The 17,500-nt window shown below is 36.8% G+C and overlaps 1 protein-coding gene across 1 annotated transcript in view; it reads right to left on the bottom strand.

Annotated features, from left to right (window-relative positions):
• Positions 1-3,548: 3,548 nt before the first annotated feature.
• The window catches only part of LOC136845848 (uncharacterized), a 20,225-nt gene continuing 6,273 nt past the window's right edge, over positions 3,549-17,500 (bottom strand). Inside the window, exons 2-5 of the mRNA XM_067116253.1 lie at positions 17,130-17,500; positions 10,984-11,124; positions 8,100-8,279; positions 3,549-5,194 (exon numbers count right to left, since the gene is read on the bottom strand). The exon at positions 17,130-17,500 is cut by the window's right edge and continues 364 nt beyond it. Coding sequence (XP_066972354.1) covers positions 4,664-5,194; positions 8,100-8,279; positions 10,984-11,124; positions 17,130-17,500 — 1,223 coding nt within the window. The 3' untranslated portion in view covers positions 3,549-4,663. The remainder of the gene's footprint in view (positions 5,195-8,099; positions 8,280-10,983; positions 11,125-17,129) is intronic.

Below are 17,500 nucleotides of genomic sequence, written 5' to 3'. Positions count from 1 at the left end.
TTGCAAATGCGGCGGCGGTTACATTCATCAGGTTGCCAGTTAACGTATATGTGAAATTCCATTTCGATACAAAACCTTACGAGTAAGGATTTTAAATACATTTAGTCAGGCTGATGACGAAGAAATGGTAAATTCTCTCTCTCTCTCTCTCTCTCTCTCTCTCTCTCTCTCTCTCTCTCTCTCTCTTCTAAGCTTCACATATGCTCTTAGATATATTCCATCTTGTTCCTATGCGTCAATGACCATTGCATCTCTCTCTCTCTCTCTCTCTCTTTCTTAGAAATATTCGCTCCTGTTCCTGCTTACCAAAGACCATTACACTTCTCTCTCTCTCTCTCTCTCTCTCTCTCTCTCTCTCTCTCTCTCTCTCTCTCTCTCTCTCTCTCTCAGTATTTCAAAGTTTTTATGTCTTCCTATCTTCCTAGAATAGTTTTCCTTTCTTGTGTATCTGATACTCTCTCTCTCTCTCTCTCTCTCTCTCTCTCTCTCTCTCTCTCTCTCTCTCTCTCTCTCTCTCTCTCTCTCTCTCTCTCGCTGTGCACAAGTATGCGTTTCATTAAAGTTTTATCTCCAATGAAGTTCATTGTAACATTTTGCCTTGATTGAAATTCTTCGGAAGGTATGTCAATCTGGGGAGGAATGTTGCAGATTTTAGAACAGTATGTCATTACATTTTTAAAAACCTGAATACCATTGCATTTTAAAACTCGATGTATTTGACGTCTGAATGACACACTTCAGGACGTAATCTGCTTAATATATCTGACAGATATTTGAGGAATTAATATGCCAGAATGCTTAACTAATAGAAAAGGAGTCTCCTGCAATTTGAATGTCTCGACTTATTTGACATATAATTGACACATTTCAGGACATAATCTTCTGAATATATTTAACATCTATTTGACAAATCAGTATACCAGAATTCTTACCTAGAAAGAAATTTCGTTTTCATTTGCATTCTTGGTATTTCTTTGAAGCTGGAAATGGGCCTGTTGCATTCTTCAGCTTTTTCTTGGCTTTGCCAATTTGTTCCCAAGTATCCTTCGTAATTCGGGGACGAGTCAAAAATACTAAAAGGAAGAGAGAGAGAGAGAGAGAGAGAGAGAGAGAGAGAGAGAGAGAGAGAGAGAGAGAGAGAGAGAGAGAAGAAATCCATCAAGAATTATCAGCCTGACTAATACTGGTAATCTTCTTAGACAAGAAGATATATTATCTAGTTGTATTCCACAAAGGAAAATGAAAGATGTATTGGTTATAATATGCCCAACAGTTTCGTCCTCCAGTGGACCTCTTCTTGGCGCTTTTATTAAGGAAAGAGTTTTAAAATGCAATAAGTTTTAAATTGCAATTAGCTTTCCTTAACAAACGCTCCAAGAAGAGGTCCATTGAAGGACGAAACTGTTGGGCATATTATAATCAATTCATCTTTCGTTTTCCTATGTGAAATACAACTAGATTGAAAGAAATGTCAATACGAGAGATATTTAAAGACCTATTTATTAATGGGAGTTCATTCTTCGATAACCAGAGCTGTTGAGGAGATAAATAAATCAGATTTGTCTCCTTAATGACGTCGTTTAATGAGTTATTGGTGTTAAATTGAAGACTTTTTTCTTGAATTAATTTTCTTGTATTATGAAATAATGGAGAGTTATGACTGTATTCTCTGTTTTTTCTCTGATGTCAAAGAAAAGGTTTAGAACAGGAATAAACTCGCTTTGAGTGTTGGCTCCAGTTGATTTATTTTAACCTTAGTCTTTTGGGTTTTTTGATATTTATTATTTATTATTATTATTATTATTATTATTATTATTATTATTATTATTATTATTATTAAACTTGAGCCTAGCAAGCAAAATTCCACCCGTTTTTAGACCTAATTGTTGAAATTATCCATCTGAAATAAATATGTAATATACTTCTCATTTGAACAGAGGCCCAGTGGGTAAATAGTTAGTTTAATCATTTACTTAAAAAATGAGAGTACTGTTTTCTGAGTAAGGTTTCCATTATAATACCCTTATTGCCTAAAGCTATTTTTCATTTTATTTACAATTATAGTTATTGTACCTGCTAAGCTCTGTATTGCCTAGAGTTATTTTGTATTTAATTTACAATAGTGAGTACCAGGTAGGCTCTAAAACTGTAGAACCTTGAAGCTATTCTGTTGTTCACGAGTTGTATGAGAGAAAAAAATTATTTCCACCATCAAGCCAAATTCCACGTGAATAATTTCGTGAATAATTTCGTGATGTTAATAATAAACCATTCGTTTGGTCAGGTAACATGATTGCTTACTGTAAAATCATTCATTGCAGCCAATAACAGGATTATTTACTTTAAAATTAGACGAAACAAAAAATGTCAGGTTTGCTAAGGAGAGAATCAATAAAATCAAAGTGGTTGGTAGGTTGATTATTAAATTAATTACTTTCAGCAGCCTAAGAAATTTGGTCAAAGTTATTTATTGCTTTATATAGTCATATTTTAATGTCGAGGGCATCAGGAAAATAATTAAATCTATTGCAAACTTTTCAAACTCTTTGAAACTAGAAGGATGGTTTGTAGTACAGTTTATTATCCTTTTGTGCTGGAAGGTTTTGGTCATTGTTTTTTCAGAGAAATATAAAAGATTAATTAATATACATTTATAAAAGTAGTATGAAGAAAATGAATGAGCTATACGCCCATTTGATAACGGTAAATAACCTTACTTTTTAACTCATGAAGAAGGAACAACTGACCTGCACTGTGATATCTATGTTTACTGTGTAAATGTTCTGATAAAAAAAATGAGTGATAGAGAGTAAGCTTTACTCTAATTGGGAACTCAGAGGTAACTCATTTTACCAAACTGCAGTTGGAACTTAGCAAAGGAAGCGACAAAGAACCTTTGAAATTTGGTTGTTAATGGAGAAACTACAGCTATTTCTTGGTATAAATTAAGGAATTAGAATTCTCCCTCCTTCAGTACGTGTAAAAGATGTTTAACATTAATTTGTTCTCGTAATATTGTCTACATTCGTTTAGAACCTAGTGGCTTTGCCTATAGTATCAAAATATATATTATATAAAAAATTCAGTAGGTATAGAATCACTCAGTATCTTGATCTTATAGCAAGATATAAAATTCAATTCAAAGCTTGAAAGGTCACAGGGTCATCCAGATTTTTCTGACCAGACCCATAAAAATATCTGTTTGAAACAAAATAAGGAAGCTTAAATGTTATAAACAAACATCATGTATTGGAATAAAACGTGGAGTGATGTTTTCGTATAAATACATCTATGTATTTCTTAGTATATAGAGAATTTTGTGGGAAACCCATCCTTTGGAAAATTACTTATTAGGAATTAAAGTTACTACAACTTTTGAGGAAGTTTTAATCATGTCATTGTAGTAAAATAATATAGGACAAACCCTCTCTCTCTCTCTCTCTCTCTCTCTCTCTCTCTCTCTCTCTCTCTCTCTCTCTCTCTCTCTCTCTCTCTCTCTCTCTCTAAGGCCCCTCCTGTTTTTGGCTTTTGAAATGATACAAAAACCCTTACACTGAAATTTTTATTAATGTTACATAACAAAATTACTGAGGAACATTACTCTAAAATTGAAATATGAGAACCAACTGCTAAGGAAGAATTTATTTGAATTTTTAATCTTGAGAATTTGACCTTTTGATTCTAAGTTTAGACTCTTTACCAAACATTATCTTCTACTACGGATGGGACTAAGTAAGAATTGGCAGCATTTCGTTAATCTTGACGATTGATGATTAAAGTTGAAGAGATATGGAAGAAGTGGGTTATTTATGTTAGTCACTTACCTATTTTAATCTTATTTTTATTTTTTATATATTTTTTTTTGGACATGGTATATAACAGAGCGCATAATGATGCATATACTTATGACGCCTTGGAACGAAAAACACGACTCAGGCAGTATCAGGCTGATGATGAAGATGTCATCTTTGGTAGAACGACAGTGACGTCACGGATTTGAAAAGAACACAGCGGAGTTTTACCACATTCGAAGGAAGGAACGGTTTGCTTGTTTATTTTGTTTTTGTTTATTTCCCCGACGCATCTATCTTCGGCTGGCCGACCACTGCTATCAGCGCCTCAGAACGAATTTGTGCCATCACCTTCAGAACTGAAATGAGCCGCTATCACCAGCTACACAGAGAGCTGTATAGCCTTCAGCCTTCGAACTCTGATATGTTCCGCCATGCGTCTGTTGTCCTTCTCCTCCGCCACCCACTAAGAAAAGCTACTGTCTTCGGTGCCGCCTTCGTCGGTAGCAGTCGTCGCCAGCCGCCGTTAAACTGCTACGTTTCAGCTAAGATTCGCTATGAGATTGAACACCAAAAATGGACTTCTGATTTCCTCTCTACAAAAACCAAAAAAAAAAAAAAAGTATTCTTCACAAATACCCTACTTTGACTTGTCAGACGCACGAGAGAGGCTCGCCATCCCGAGGGGCGCCGCCCCCCGCCTCATTAATGGGTAGCAAAGCAGTGGATGACCAACCCGCAGTCGGAGTCCTCTCTACAAAAACTCAAAAAAAGAAAGAAAAAAAAAGGTTTTCTTCACAAATACCCTACTTTGACTTTGTCAGACGCGCGAGAGAGGCTCGCCATCCCGAGGGGCGCCGCCCCCCGCCTCATCAATGGGTAGCAGAGCAGTGGATGACCAACCCGCAGTCGGAAACCTTGACTTGCTTGATGTCTGGGTAGCGGTTGATTGCCCTGACCAAAACCCCCAAACCCCTTTCGACAACCCCGAAGGCTCTCTCGCAAACCTTCCCGGGGTTATCGCGGGTGTAGATCAAGAACTGCGCCCCCTGGGCGTCACCTTTCCACCAAAGGCCCTCGACAGTACCCGCTGTCCAAGGGCGTTCGTACTCTCCTCCGGTCGTGAGGCCCCTGACTAAAGCCGCGCCTCCCTCACCGTCGTCCATCTCGTAATCCCCTCCCCAAACGCCCTCCATGGCCTGGCCCTTGTGCCTGGCCCACAGCAGGCTGGTGTTAGCGTAGGAGTGGTGCTTTTCCCCGGTGCACAGGAGGGCGAAGTTCTTGGCGCGGGCGGTTTCAGGGGCGAGGAGAACGTGGAGGCGCCCTAAAGTTGATCCTCCGGCGCTCAGCTCCAGAAAGGTCAGTGTGGACGAGGGGTCTACGAGGGTGAGAACGTCCCTGTACTGGAAAATGGATACGAAAGGTTTTAAAATCCGTTAAAGATTTAGTTCCAAAAAAGTCTTTACGATGCATTATGTATATTCTAAATTTATTCTGAATTTATGTCCTAAGTTTTATTTGACACTGGTTAGGTTAGCAACCTCTACATCATGCATTGTACCATGATCATGAGGAAATTATTATTAAGATGAAATTCACTTAATATCTCTTACTGTCAGTGAAATGATACGAACACAATCTAGGCAACCGTGAATACACAAACTCATATATATATATATATATATATATATATATATATATATATATATATATATATATATATATATATATATATATATATATATATATATTAGTTGGTACTGGCTGTCTTGACTATATCATTCAATTTAAATTACAGACATATTTTGGTAACATTTATTTTATTGAGAGAATATTATTATTGCCCCTTAACAAAAAATATTTTTTGAGAATGATGTCCATAAATGTTCTCGACCATTTCATCATCAAAACTTGAATATAATAAGAAGAATCTTGGGTAATTACTTTGTTAAAATCGTCAAAATCAGTTACATGCGATTTCAGACTAATAATGGTAAGATACAACAAAGTACTTCAGTTATGTGCGTTCACTTTGTTAATATACATACTGATATTAAATCAGCCTTTAACCTGTTTTTTTGGTTATTTCAGAAAACCCCCAATTTACTGGAATACATACGAGACAATTATAGTTAGCAATTCTTCTCAACGGAAAAGGGAACTATATTACACACACAAATGAAGACCAGAGCCTTCCTGGTACTGAATGAAAGCTGAACAGACGAAAAAAATCATTTATTTCATTGCAGTTGGAAAGAAAACATCCTAACGACTGCCAGAGGAAAGAAAAAATGATGAAACCATAGCTAAGTGGGGGACCTCTGACGAGAGGAAAGCAAACACAGACGCCTGTAATGAGCTGGGTCAAGGCAGGAAGCAAATAAACCCTTAATTGCATTTACCTAAGAGACTGGAATACCTTGGCAAGGAGCTTTTGTCTTTCTCTCTTTTTTTTAGTGCTCATTGCGAGAAAGCATGGAGGAGGAAGAGTGGAGACAATGGAGTAGACAATAGTGGAGACAATAGGGAGAAGGAGAAAGCAGGAGACAAAGTTCAGGAAGAAGAATGAAAAAATTAAAAGAGAAAATGAGAAGGATTTGAACCTCGTAGGCTGAGGGGCCCATCTTTGCATGAAGGTCTTGTCAAACACTTCATTGCGAAGTCTGGCTGATGAAAAGAAAAATGAAGCTTATTTGCTGATTTTCATGATTTGTTTCATTCTCCCTCTTCTTCGTCTTTCAGCTTGATCCCAAGTCGGGGTCGCTATTTTTAAAAACACTCCTCTAGTTGGTTCTGTCTTGAAATGTTTTATACACGAATGCCCTTTCTGACTGACTCCAACCTTCCATATTTAATCCAGGCTTTGGACTGAGTTGGACTGGCTTGGCGGCCCCCTCTTTCCCAATAACCTCAATTCTCTACAGATCCCTCCCCCATTCCCCAAAATCTATACAACCCCCCCCCCATCCCCGTGGCTAGCATAGAAAATTACCCTTCGAAAAATTATAAAATTTATCCTATCAATGCAGGATAAAATACGAGTAACAAAATTCTGTTAAAAACCTCTCATATATTAACTTGCAATCCTTGCAATCCTACAATAACAACAGTGAGTTAGGATCACAAAACATGATAGAATTTCAGTAAGTGTGATAATGAAGTTTTTTGAAATTCAAGTTTATTTTACTAAAAAAATCTACTTCCAGTGCATGTAGTTTGATAAATAAAAATCTAGGATATGCGGCTTGTTAATCGCCTCACAGTCATTAGAACAAGTGGTTATCAAAAATATGTCATTCGTATTTAGCCAGTACTCAAGATTCTTTCCTGAGTAGTATGTTTTTTTATAAAAAAATTATTCTCGAGTGTGACCTTTCTTTGATTTGAATTTTACTAATATAAAGTTTACGTTTTGGTGTTTTGCCTCTATTTTAGGTCGAAAATGGCTTAGTGCGTTAAAGCCGAAACGTCCCAGTGAAATCAAAATGTTGACTATAGCGCTCGTTTGGCTGTTCCTGTTCAAGTTGACAATATAATTAGCACGTGTGAGAATAGTAATTAATAAACAATTTCGAAAATTAAGAAAATATTGAGTCGAATTAGCCTTTTAAAGTTGTATTGAAAATCAAATCAAACGAATTTAGTTCATGTCTTACAAAATTACAGTTGCGTAATGCAAATTCATTTTTTCAGTGTCATGTATCTGTCATGTGGCAACATTACAGATATATACAAAATATTTACACATTATCATCCTCGACTCAGCGGGTAATATATGAATGTGTCAGTGACTATTTGTATTGTTTCTTCTCTGGCGTCACCTCTTGTTTTCGAAGAATTTATATATATATATATATATATATATATATATATATATATATATATATATATGTGTGTGTGTGTGTGTGTGTGTGTGTATGTATACAGTATATATAAATTGCTGACTCACATGGGATCGAGCCCAGGTCTTTCAATTGAAAAGCAAGGACGCTACCAAAAGACCACACAGGTAACGCCCTTGCCATTCAATTGAAAGACATGGGTTCGATCCCGATGTGAGTCATATATTCCTGTTCCTTACGTTATTGTGTGATGATTACACATACAGTATATATATATATATATATATATATATATATATATATATATATATATATATATATATATATATATATATACTGTATATATATGTATACACACGTTCATGTATGTATGTATATATATACATGTGTATAATATATATGCACATATATATGTGTGTATATACGAACGTAAGAACATTCGAAACAACTGTAAAACTGGGCTCACCTCAAGCGTATAAGCGTCAGCGGGCGGGGACTTGTTTTCCAAGTGGTGGAGGTAGAGGTAGTCTCCCTTGATGGTGAATTTGGCACTTCTCGAGATTCCCTTATCGTAGTGAATGGCGTAGATTTTTCTCTGCTTCAGGAGAGCCTTCACCGGCTCGCTCATTTCCTGAAGCCTCTGAGGCTGAAAGAGAAAGATCAGGATTAGGATGGTTTGGTGAGTTGATGTAAAAAATGTTAGGTGTTGTAGCTGTAGATGTATTCAATCGGATATGCTTATATATATATATATATATATATATATATATATATATATATATATATATATATATATATATGTGTGTGTGTGTGTGTATATATATTATATATATATATATATATATATATATATATATATATATATATATATATATATATATATATATATATATATATATATATATATATATAATGGGTCTAAGTGATGTCAGGCAGGGTAGCCGATCGAGACCACAAGTCTATAAATCAAAAGTCCTTCAAAAGAAGTCATCGTGCTTACCCCATACAAAAATGGGAAAAAAGCACGTTAAAAGAAGAAGAAGAAGAAGAAGATATATATATATATATATATGTTCATATATATACATGTATATATATAATATGTTATATATATATTTATATATATATATATATATATATATATATATATATATATATATATATATATATATATATATATATATATATATATATATATATATATATATATATATACTTTCATTTCGTATTATGGTCTGTTTATTGCAATCTGGGATTTTAAATGCAACGTAATGATTAAGATAGTTTGGCAGTTTAATCAAAATAAAACTGGTTCAGCTATAGTCTTTTATTTATTATTTTGTGGTCTGATTATTTTCGTCTTGGATTGGACAAGTAATTTACTGGTAACCTTTCTAATAAAAGCACAAAAACTGATTTTCATTAGTTATTCTTCAATTAATGAATTTATCTCAAGCTGATTTCGATTTATGAAATCTCGACTGACAAGCCAAACACTGGGACACTTTCGGCCAATCAGCACTTAAGACAGAAATTAAATGAAATGAAAAATACAAGGATCTAAAGATGTAACTATAAAACAAGTGAGAACTGCGCCGAAGTTTTTCGGCGCAATCAAGTTTTTTTGCATCGTATAATCAAGGCCACCGAAAATAGATCTATCTTTCGGTGGTCTCGGTATAATGCTGTACGAGCCGGGGCTTAGAAAATTTAACCATGGCTTGGTGGCGGTCTGTCCTATATGGTTGCCGTATGCACGATTATGGCTAACTTTAATCTTAAATAAAATAGATACTACTGAGGCTAGAGGGCTGCAATATGGTATATTGATGACTGGAGGTTGGATGATCAACATATCAATTTGCAGCCCTCTAACCTCAGTAATTTTTAAGATCTGAGGGCAGCCAGAAAAAGTGCGGTTAGAAAAAAGTGCGGACGGTCAGACAAAGCCGGCACAATAGTAGTCTTTTCAGAAAACTAAAAAATCCACTTGCACATGGGTCAAGTATGGTTGAAACGGACCCAGTGGTTTCCCAAAGGCTCGCAATTGTGAGAAATTCACTTCATTTATAACAACATTAACGAATATAGTGGATGATTTATGCAGTGGTTAGAATATGAATAGGCAGTGGCCATATTGAATACTAAATTAAATTGCTAATACGGGGATAAAGTTTGCTTTTCGCCTTTCAAATTTTGCTGTCCACATTCTTTAAGAATAGAAGCAAAGTCAAAGGCTGACAAGTGGAAACTAATGGATTCTCCTTAAAAACCCTTCATCTTTTATCTAAATCACCTTATTATTATTATTATTATTATTATTATTATTATTATTATTATTATTATTATTATTATTATTATTATTATTATTATTATTATTCAGAAGCTGAACCTTATCCATATGGAACAGGCTTACACGGGCAGTTGACTGGAAATTCAAGCTTCCAAAGAATCTGATGGTGTTCATTTGAAAGAATTTACAGAAGATAGTAGAGAAATACTGAAGGAAGAGATAAGTCATTAGTAAAAGAAAGCCAAACTGACAAATTAATAAATAGATGAAAATGTAAATTACTGAAAGTACAAGGAGAATTGTTTTAGGGTTGGAATGCATTGCATCTTCTCTTGAACTTCTGAGGTTTTAATTGCGTGACATCCTCGGGACTTTAGACGTGCCTACAATAGCTAAGGCCTTTTTGGGGGTAGCGCCATCAGTGCGCCTCACGTGATGCACTGTAGTCATTACTTAAGGGTCTTTGCAGCGTCCCTTCGGCTCCTAGCTGCAAACCCATTTCATTCCTTTTACTGTACCTCCGTTCACATTCTCTTTCTTCCATCTGACTTTCCACCCTCTCTAACAATTGTTTCATAGTACAGTTGCAAGGTTTTCCTCCTGTTAAACCTTTGTAACCTTTTCCTCCCAAATTTCATTTCAGCCCTGAATGACCTTATAGGTCCCAGTGCTTGGCCTTTGGCCTAAGTTAAGTATACCTTAGTTTAACCAGACCATTGACCTGATTAACAGCTCTCCTAGGGCTGGCCCGAAGGATTAGACTTATTTTACGTGGCTAAGAACCAGTTGGTTACCTAGCAACGGGACCTACAGCTTATTGTGGAATCCGAACCACATTATACCGAGAAATGAATTCCTATCACCAGAAATAAATTCCTCTAATTCTTCATTGGGCGGCCGGAGACTCGAACGCGGGCCCAGCAGAGTGCTAGCTGAGAACGATACTGCCCCTCCAACGAGGAACTAAATTCTGTACATATTCTATGCACAGTAGCCTAGTAACAAATTAACCTTTCACAATCTCATATCGTTTCATATTTTTCTTCATGATACTCACTGTGAGTTGCCCTGAGAAAGTGAGCTCCCTCAAGGTAATGGCTGCGTTGTCCAGAACAGGACTCACATCTTCGTCGCTTGAGTCTTTTGAACTGAACACCTCGATGGCAACACTCACTTTCTCCTTGGTCGAACGGCACACCTGTGGAGACAAAATAAAAGAGATGAAATACAGATAAATAGATGAAATATTAATAAATAGCAGAGATATATAAATAAATATTAGAGATAAAGTATTATTATGGCGCGAGTAGATTTGTGTGCATAAGATTTCGGCCAACGCTTTATGCAGGGGCATTTGTGCGACGTCAAATCTTTGTGAAATGATAGCATAAAATCTTTGTGAAATGATTTATAAGATCTTCAAAAAATATCGTTTTCGGAATAATGAAGTCTAAATAGAGCTTAGGAATTAGGTAAAGTAATACAGTAGTTAATTTAGCAACTCTATCATTTGTCAATGTTTCTACTTAGATTAGGTTATATATATATATATATATATATATATATATATATATATATATATATATATATATATATATATGAATGTCTTTTCCTGTAATAAACAGTGTAATATGAATATAAGAAGGCCCATAAAACACTATTTAAACGTTGAAACCATATATTTCACTAGCTTATGCCCCTGTTCACTGGTAGAATATGGACAGGTGGAAAGTTACAATGGTATATATACAAAAACATAAAAAGGCCTCCGATGCTATGGGGGTGGCGTTTCTTAAGGAGGAGAATGGCCAAAAATTCCTTTGTGGTTTTTTTCATTAGCTCCCTGTTTGGCGATGGATCTGGCGGTCGCGTTTCCTGGGTCATCTTTTCACCAAGGGATTTGAGGATTATAATTGTCGATGTCATCCGATTTCCAATGTCCTCCTGACAGGTTCATATTGTTGGTTTGATTGATGATAGCAGATTCCAGTATCCTTCTTTTGTACGGACAGCTACTTTGAAAACCAACTCCGCCCCACTCCAGTTAATGGCATGCCCTGTATTTCTGATATGTAGGAAAATTCCCGAACTCTCCGAAGTAACGTACTGATCTTTTGTGCTCTGTTATTCTTTGTGAGAGCGATCTACCTGTCTCGCCTACGTAGATGTCCTGACAAAATACACGGTATCTTGTAAACCCGGCTTCTTCCCTTTGTTATTTAAGTATACGTTAACGAGCGAACTCCCGATGGATTTGGGATAATGGAAAATGAAAGGATTGTTAGGCCGAGTTGCTCGGAAGCCTTTTGGATGTTTTCATCGTACAGAAGTTTTATTTTGTTGTTGAAATCTATTTGTCTGTTGTGAGTGGGACCTTTATAGTATATTTTATTCGCTTTGTTAATAGCCCTCGATAATGTGTGGTGGATATAGCAGTTGAATTAGGTGTTGGCGATCGTGTTAAATTCTTTATATTTCTGATATGTAGCCTCCTCTCCGAAGCGTAACTACTGATAACAAATGGCTTTGTTATTCGTGGAGGATCATTAATGAAGATTTTTTTTTTGTATCTTGGCTTCCCTTTGAACGAAACACGTTTTAGTCCTGGAGATACGATGGATTTGGGATAATGGAAAATGAAAGGAGGAAACTCGATCGAAGCCTTTGGATGTAATGCGTCCGGACAGCTTTTATTTTGTTTGTTCTGTCGTCATCGAAGACCTTTATAGTTATTTTATTCGTTTTAATTCCGATATCGACGTAGATATATTGCGATTAGGGATAACTCTGTGGAAAATTTTATTATATTTTAACATATCCTAAGTCCTCTGAGGAATATTGCACCCTACCATGATTCCTCAGAGGACTTGATGTTCAAATGAGTACCTGGATAAAGAATTTAACACGATCCGCCAACACCAACGCAACTTTCTATATCCACCACACAATCGAGAGGGCTATTAACAAAGCGAATAAAATATACTATAAAGGTCCCACTGGTCAGACAAATAGATTTCAACAACAAAATAAAACTTCCGTAAATGAAAAACATCCAAAAGGCCCGGCAACTCAGGCCTAACAATCCTTTCATTTTCCATTATCCCAAATCCATCGGGAGTTCGCTAATTAACGTAACTTAAATAAAAAAAGGAAGAAGCCGAGTTTACAAGATACCGTGTATGTAATTTGATGACATCTACGTAGGCGAGATCAACATAGATCGTTTAACAGAGCACAAAAGATCAGTACGTTACGCTTCGAGAGTTCGGGAATTTTCCTACATATCAGAAATACAGGCATGCCATTAACTGAGTAAAGGGCGGAGTTGGTTTTCAAAAGAGCTGTCCGTACAAAAGAAGGATACTGGAATCTGCTATCATCAATCAAACCAACAATATGAACCTTTCAGGAACATTGAAATCGGATGACATCGACACCTTAATCCTCAAATCCTCATGAAGAAGATAACCCAGGAAACGCGACCGCCAGATCCATCTAATAGGCCAAAAACCACTAGGGAATTTGGCCATTCTCCTCCTTAAGAAACGCCACCCCATAGCATCGGAGGCCTAGGGCCACACCTTTATGTTTTTGTATATATACCATTGTAACTCTCCACCTGTCCATATTCTACCAGTGAACAGGGGCACAAAAGCTAGTGCCCGAAATATATAATCCCGAAATAGTGTTTTATGGGTGTTCTTATATTCATATATATATATATATATATATATATATATATATATATATATATATATATATATATATGTATATATATAATATATGTGTGTGTGTGTGTGTGTGTGTGTGTGTGTATAAAATATATCTATGTATACAGTATATATATATACGTATATATATTCATATATATATGCCTATATGTATATATATATGTGTGTGTGATGTGTGTCTTATATATCATTATACACATGAAAAACTTTAAGAAAAAAGGAGTGCTCTTACTACCAAGAAAATTACTTTGTGGTTTTTTTTCATACCAAGCCTTTATACCTTTTAACACCAAGTAAATCCAGATTATAATTGCATATATAATTTGTTTCCATAACAAAAATGAAGTAATATTCTTACCAAAGAATATCTCATGAGCAAATATCATTTGAGTACGAAGTCCAATACCAATTCTAGTAATTACCAAGGGGAAAACGAATCACTTAAGTCTGCATGTATGCGTTTAACTTTCGTTAAGCCTTTGTTATAAAAGCGAAATTGCGAAGCGAGAAAAAATCGTGAATACAAAAACCTCAGCGAACAGATCTCCCAATAATTCATCACTTTTGAAGCTGCGTTGTCTTTGGACGATGGTCGGAAATATCAGATGCATTTATCCTTTGTCTCCCGGACTAACAAATGACCAAGATGAAAGGGCGTAATGAGGAATCCCGGTTTGACGTGTATAACGAATGAGAAGCCTCCCGGGCTCTCATAACAAATGGCTTTTCGGACGTGGAGGTCATTAATGAAGATTTTTTTTTTTGTACGGCTGACGGAACGAAACACTTTTTAGTCCTGGAGATACGTGATTAATAAGGCATTCTAATGGAGAGGAAACTCGACTGGGATTCGCGCGTCGTATGATGCGTCCCGGCACAGCTGCAGTCATTTGTTCTTGTCGTCATCGAATCTGACTGATTTATCGTTTTTAATTCCGGATATCGACGTCGGGAATATATTGCGATTAAGGGATAACTCTGTGGGAAAATTTTCGTAATATATTTTATGGTTTACTAACATGCACATTGAATCTTACATCCCTGTGGTTGATGTCATATCATTGCAAGTAAAAAACGTGCCGAAGTTTCTTCGGCGCAATCGAGTTTTCTGTACAGCGTATAATCAAGGCCACCGGAAATAGATTTATCTTTCGGTGGTCTCGATATAATGCTGTATGAGCCGCGGCCCATCAAACTTTAAATACGGCCCGGTGGTGGCCTATCCTATATCGTTGCCAGAAGCACGATTATGGCTAATTGTAACCCTAAATAAAATAAAAACTACTGAGGCTAGAGGGCTGCAATTTGGTATTTTTGATGATTGTAGGGTGGATGATCAACACATCAGTTTGCAGCCCTCTAGCCTCAGTAGTTTTTAAGATCTGAGGGCGGATGGAAAAAAGTGCGGACAGAGTAAAGTGCGGACAGACAGACGAAGCCGGCACAATAGTTTTCTTTTACAGAAAACTAAAAATCCATTTCTGTAAAAGAAAGACTGCTATATTAGTTCTTATATCAAATGAAGAACACCAGCATTGCTTGAATAGAAAACGACTTCCTCCTTGACACTTCTATATAGAGGATAGTTACCCCTTCATCATGGCTTCTTGAAAAGAAATGTATCTCAGTCTCAGAGGTTACGTTACTCGATACGTTAATCCCGAACAGCCAAAGGTGCATTGTTTTCATCACAATAAGTCCCTGCTTCACCCATTACTTCCTCTTCCTGCGTTCCATGTCTACAGCCAATTCTCAAGTGACAAAAAAGAGTTTTACTTAATGTATTGTACTACTGTACTCCCTGGGAACACCTGACTCAGAAAATCCCAGCATTATCTGATTACTAACATTTCTCCTTAAGGAGATTCTCCCTATTCCTGCATTCAGATTGGCTTACACTCAAAATTTCTTCTCGCAGAATTCATATAAATGCCACACCCCCTTCTGCTTTCTGTATTTGATTTCAAAACCGATTTGCATTTTCATAGGATATGTAGCCATAGTGAAAAACTAGATTGACATTAGGAAGGTACATCTTGTATAATGGATGAAACCAGGGTATGCAGCCAGCCAAGAAGAGACAAAAGCAAAACGATCTTGTAGAAAACTTTCAGAGGTGTAGAAAGTGGAAAGTGCTAAGTACTCGTTGTTGAGAGTGAAGTTAGAAAAAGTGCAAGAAGAGATGAGAGAGAATAAGATAAGAGAGAATATCTGGAAAAACAGACCTATGTTGCTGATAAAGTTTTGTATTCAGAGAATGTCAGATTAGCTGACAGAATTATAAATGAAATATACTTGAAAGGAGGGAAATTGGAGAATACCTGTCAGGAGGAATGTGGCAACCAAAACATCAGAAAAGGAAGAAAGAAAATGAACGAGAGACGTGACAGAACTGATTTACTGAAAGAATCGTTATCATGATTTCTCAGATAGTTTATACGTGAAGCAAGAAAATGGATATAAAAAGTCCTTTCAAACCATAATAAAAAAGGAACGTCAGAACTGTGATAAAATAACATTTTGGTACATGATGTCTATTTACCCCTAATCACGATTAAAGCTCGGATCAAAATAACATTTACTGCCAGTTTTTATTGAATTTCTATGACACGTGCTATGCTGGAAATTAATTCGTAACTCACCCAGTACCATTTAAAAGCCAAAAAAAAAAAACGAGCTTGGCTCCAGTAATCGAGTGAATTCGTACAGGACTCACGGTACCCCTTCAAAACACGAACACATTCCGGCTAATTACACGTCAGAAGCACACTCATCGAATAAATAGCTGGCAGTAACTTCATTATAGGCAATTGATTTTTCAGAACATTGACGTAAAGCCGATAATGCATGATTACCAGATAATGAAAACGATTCTGCTTTGATGTGCCCTTTGAATATCCAGAGTGATTATGATCGAAATATGTAATTATGGAGAGGATAGGAGGCAATTTAAATGCAGTTCCTCTGTTCCTTTATACACTTTACCAGTGATGTAGTAACGTTGATGAAGTTTCTGTCGATTTGTAACTGTTTAAAGTTTGTTGATTTGTGAAATTTTAGGCTGTTAAGCCAAGAACTGGGGCACTTTCGGCCGTTTAGTGCTAGGGCAGTGAAAATAGGGTGTTGGAGGGGTTTGGTTCGACAGCAAGGAAGTACAAAGATCTAAAGGTGGCACTGGGATAAAAACCCAACATTTGCACTACGAAGTAACAATTAGAGAGGTTGGACAGCAAGGATGAAGAAAGGAAGCGGAAATGGAGGTAAAATAAAAGGCTTAAAAGTGGAGGCAGCTAGTTGCCAATGAGACTCTGCAAACCCCTTGAGTAGTGCCTACAGTGCACCACGTGAGGTGCACTGGTGGCGCTACCTCCGTACATGGTGCAAAATTAGTTATCTTGTAATTAGCGTCTCGTATGCAGTAGATTTCAATGATTTATGATAAGTAACCAAGAGAAATAGGATAAAAACCAACCTTTTTCGTTTTCCTGATCAATTTATCGTCCTCGGGAGACAGGTTTTTGAACAACTCGAGCCACGACTCGGCAGCAGAGTAATCTCTGTTGTCTCTGTCCTTCTTCGACACGATCTCCTTCAGCTTCGTGGAGGAAGAAGAGGAGTCGTACTTGTCGTTGGCGTTCCTCAGGTACCTCTTCTTGTCCTTGGCCTCCTTCAGCTGGCTGGCCAGCTTGACCTGAGTCTTCTCCAGGCTCTGTATCGCGTCCTTGTGCTCGATCATCAGTTCGTTGATCTTGGGCAGGAGTTCGACCTCGATGCGGGCGTTCTCGTTCTGGAGGTCGGTCTTCAGCGCCAGCAGGCTCTGGATGCAGTCCTCGATCCGCGTCT

Source organism: Macrobrachium rosenbergii, chromosome 14, assembly GCF_040412425.1.
Source record: "Macrobrachium rosenbergii isolate ZJJX-2024 chromosome 14, ASM4041242v1, whole genome shotgun sequence".
Taxonomy (NCBI): Eukaryota; Metazoa; Arthropoda; class Malacostraca; order Decapoda; family Palaemonidae; genus Macrobrachium; species Macrobrachium rosenbergii.
Note: the sequence above shows the minus strand (reverse complement) of the source record. Positions and strands in the feature narration are given on the sequence as shown.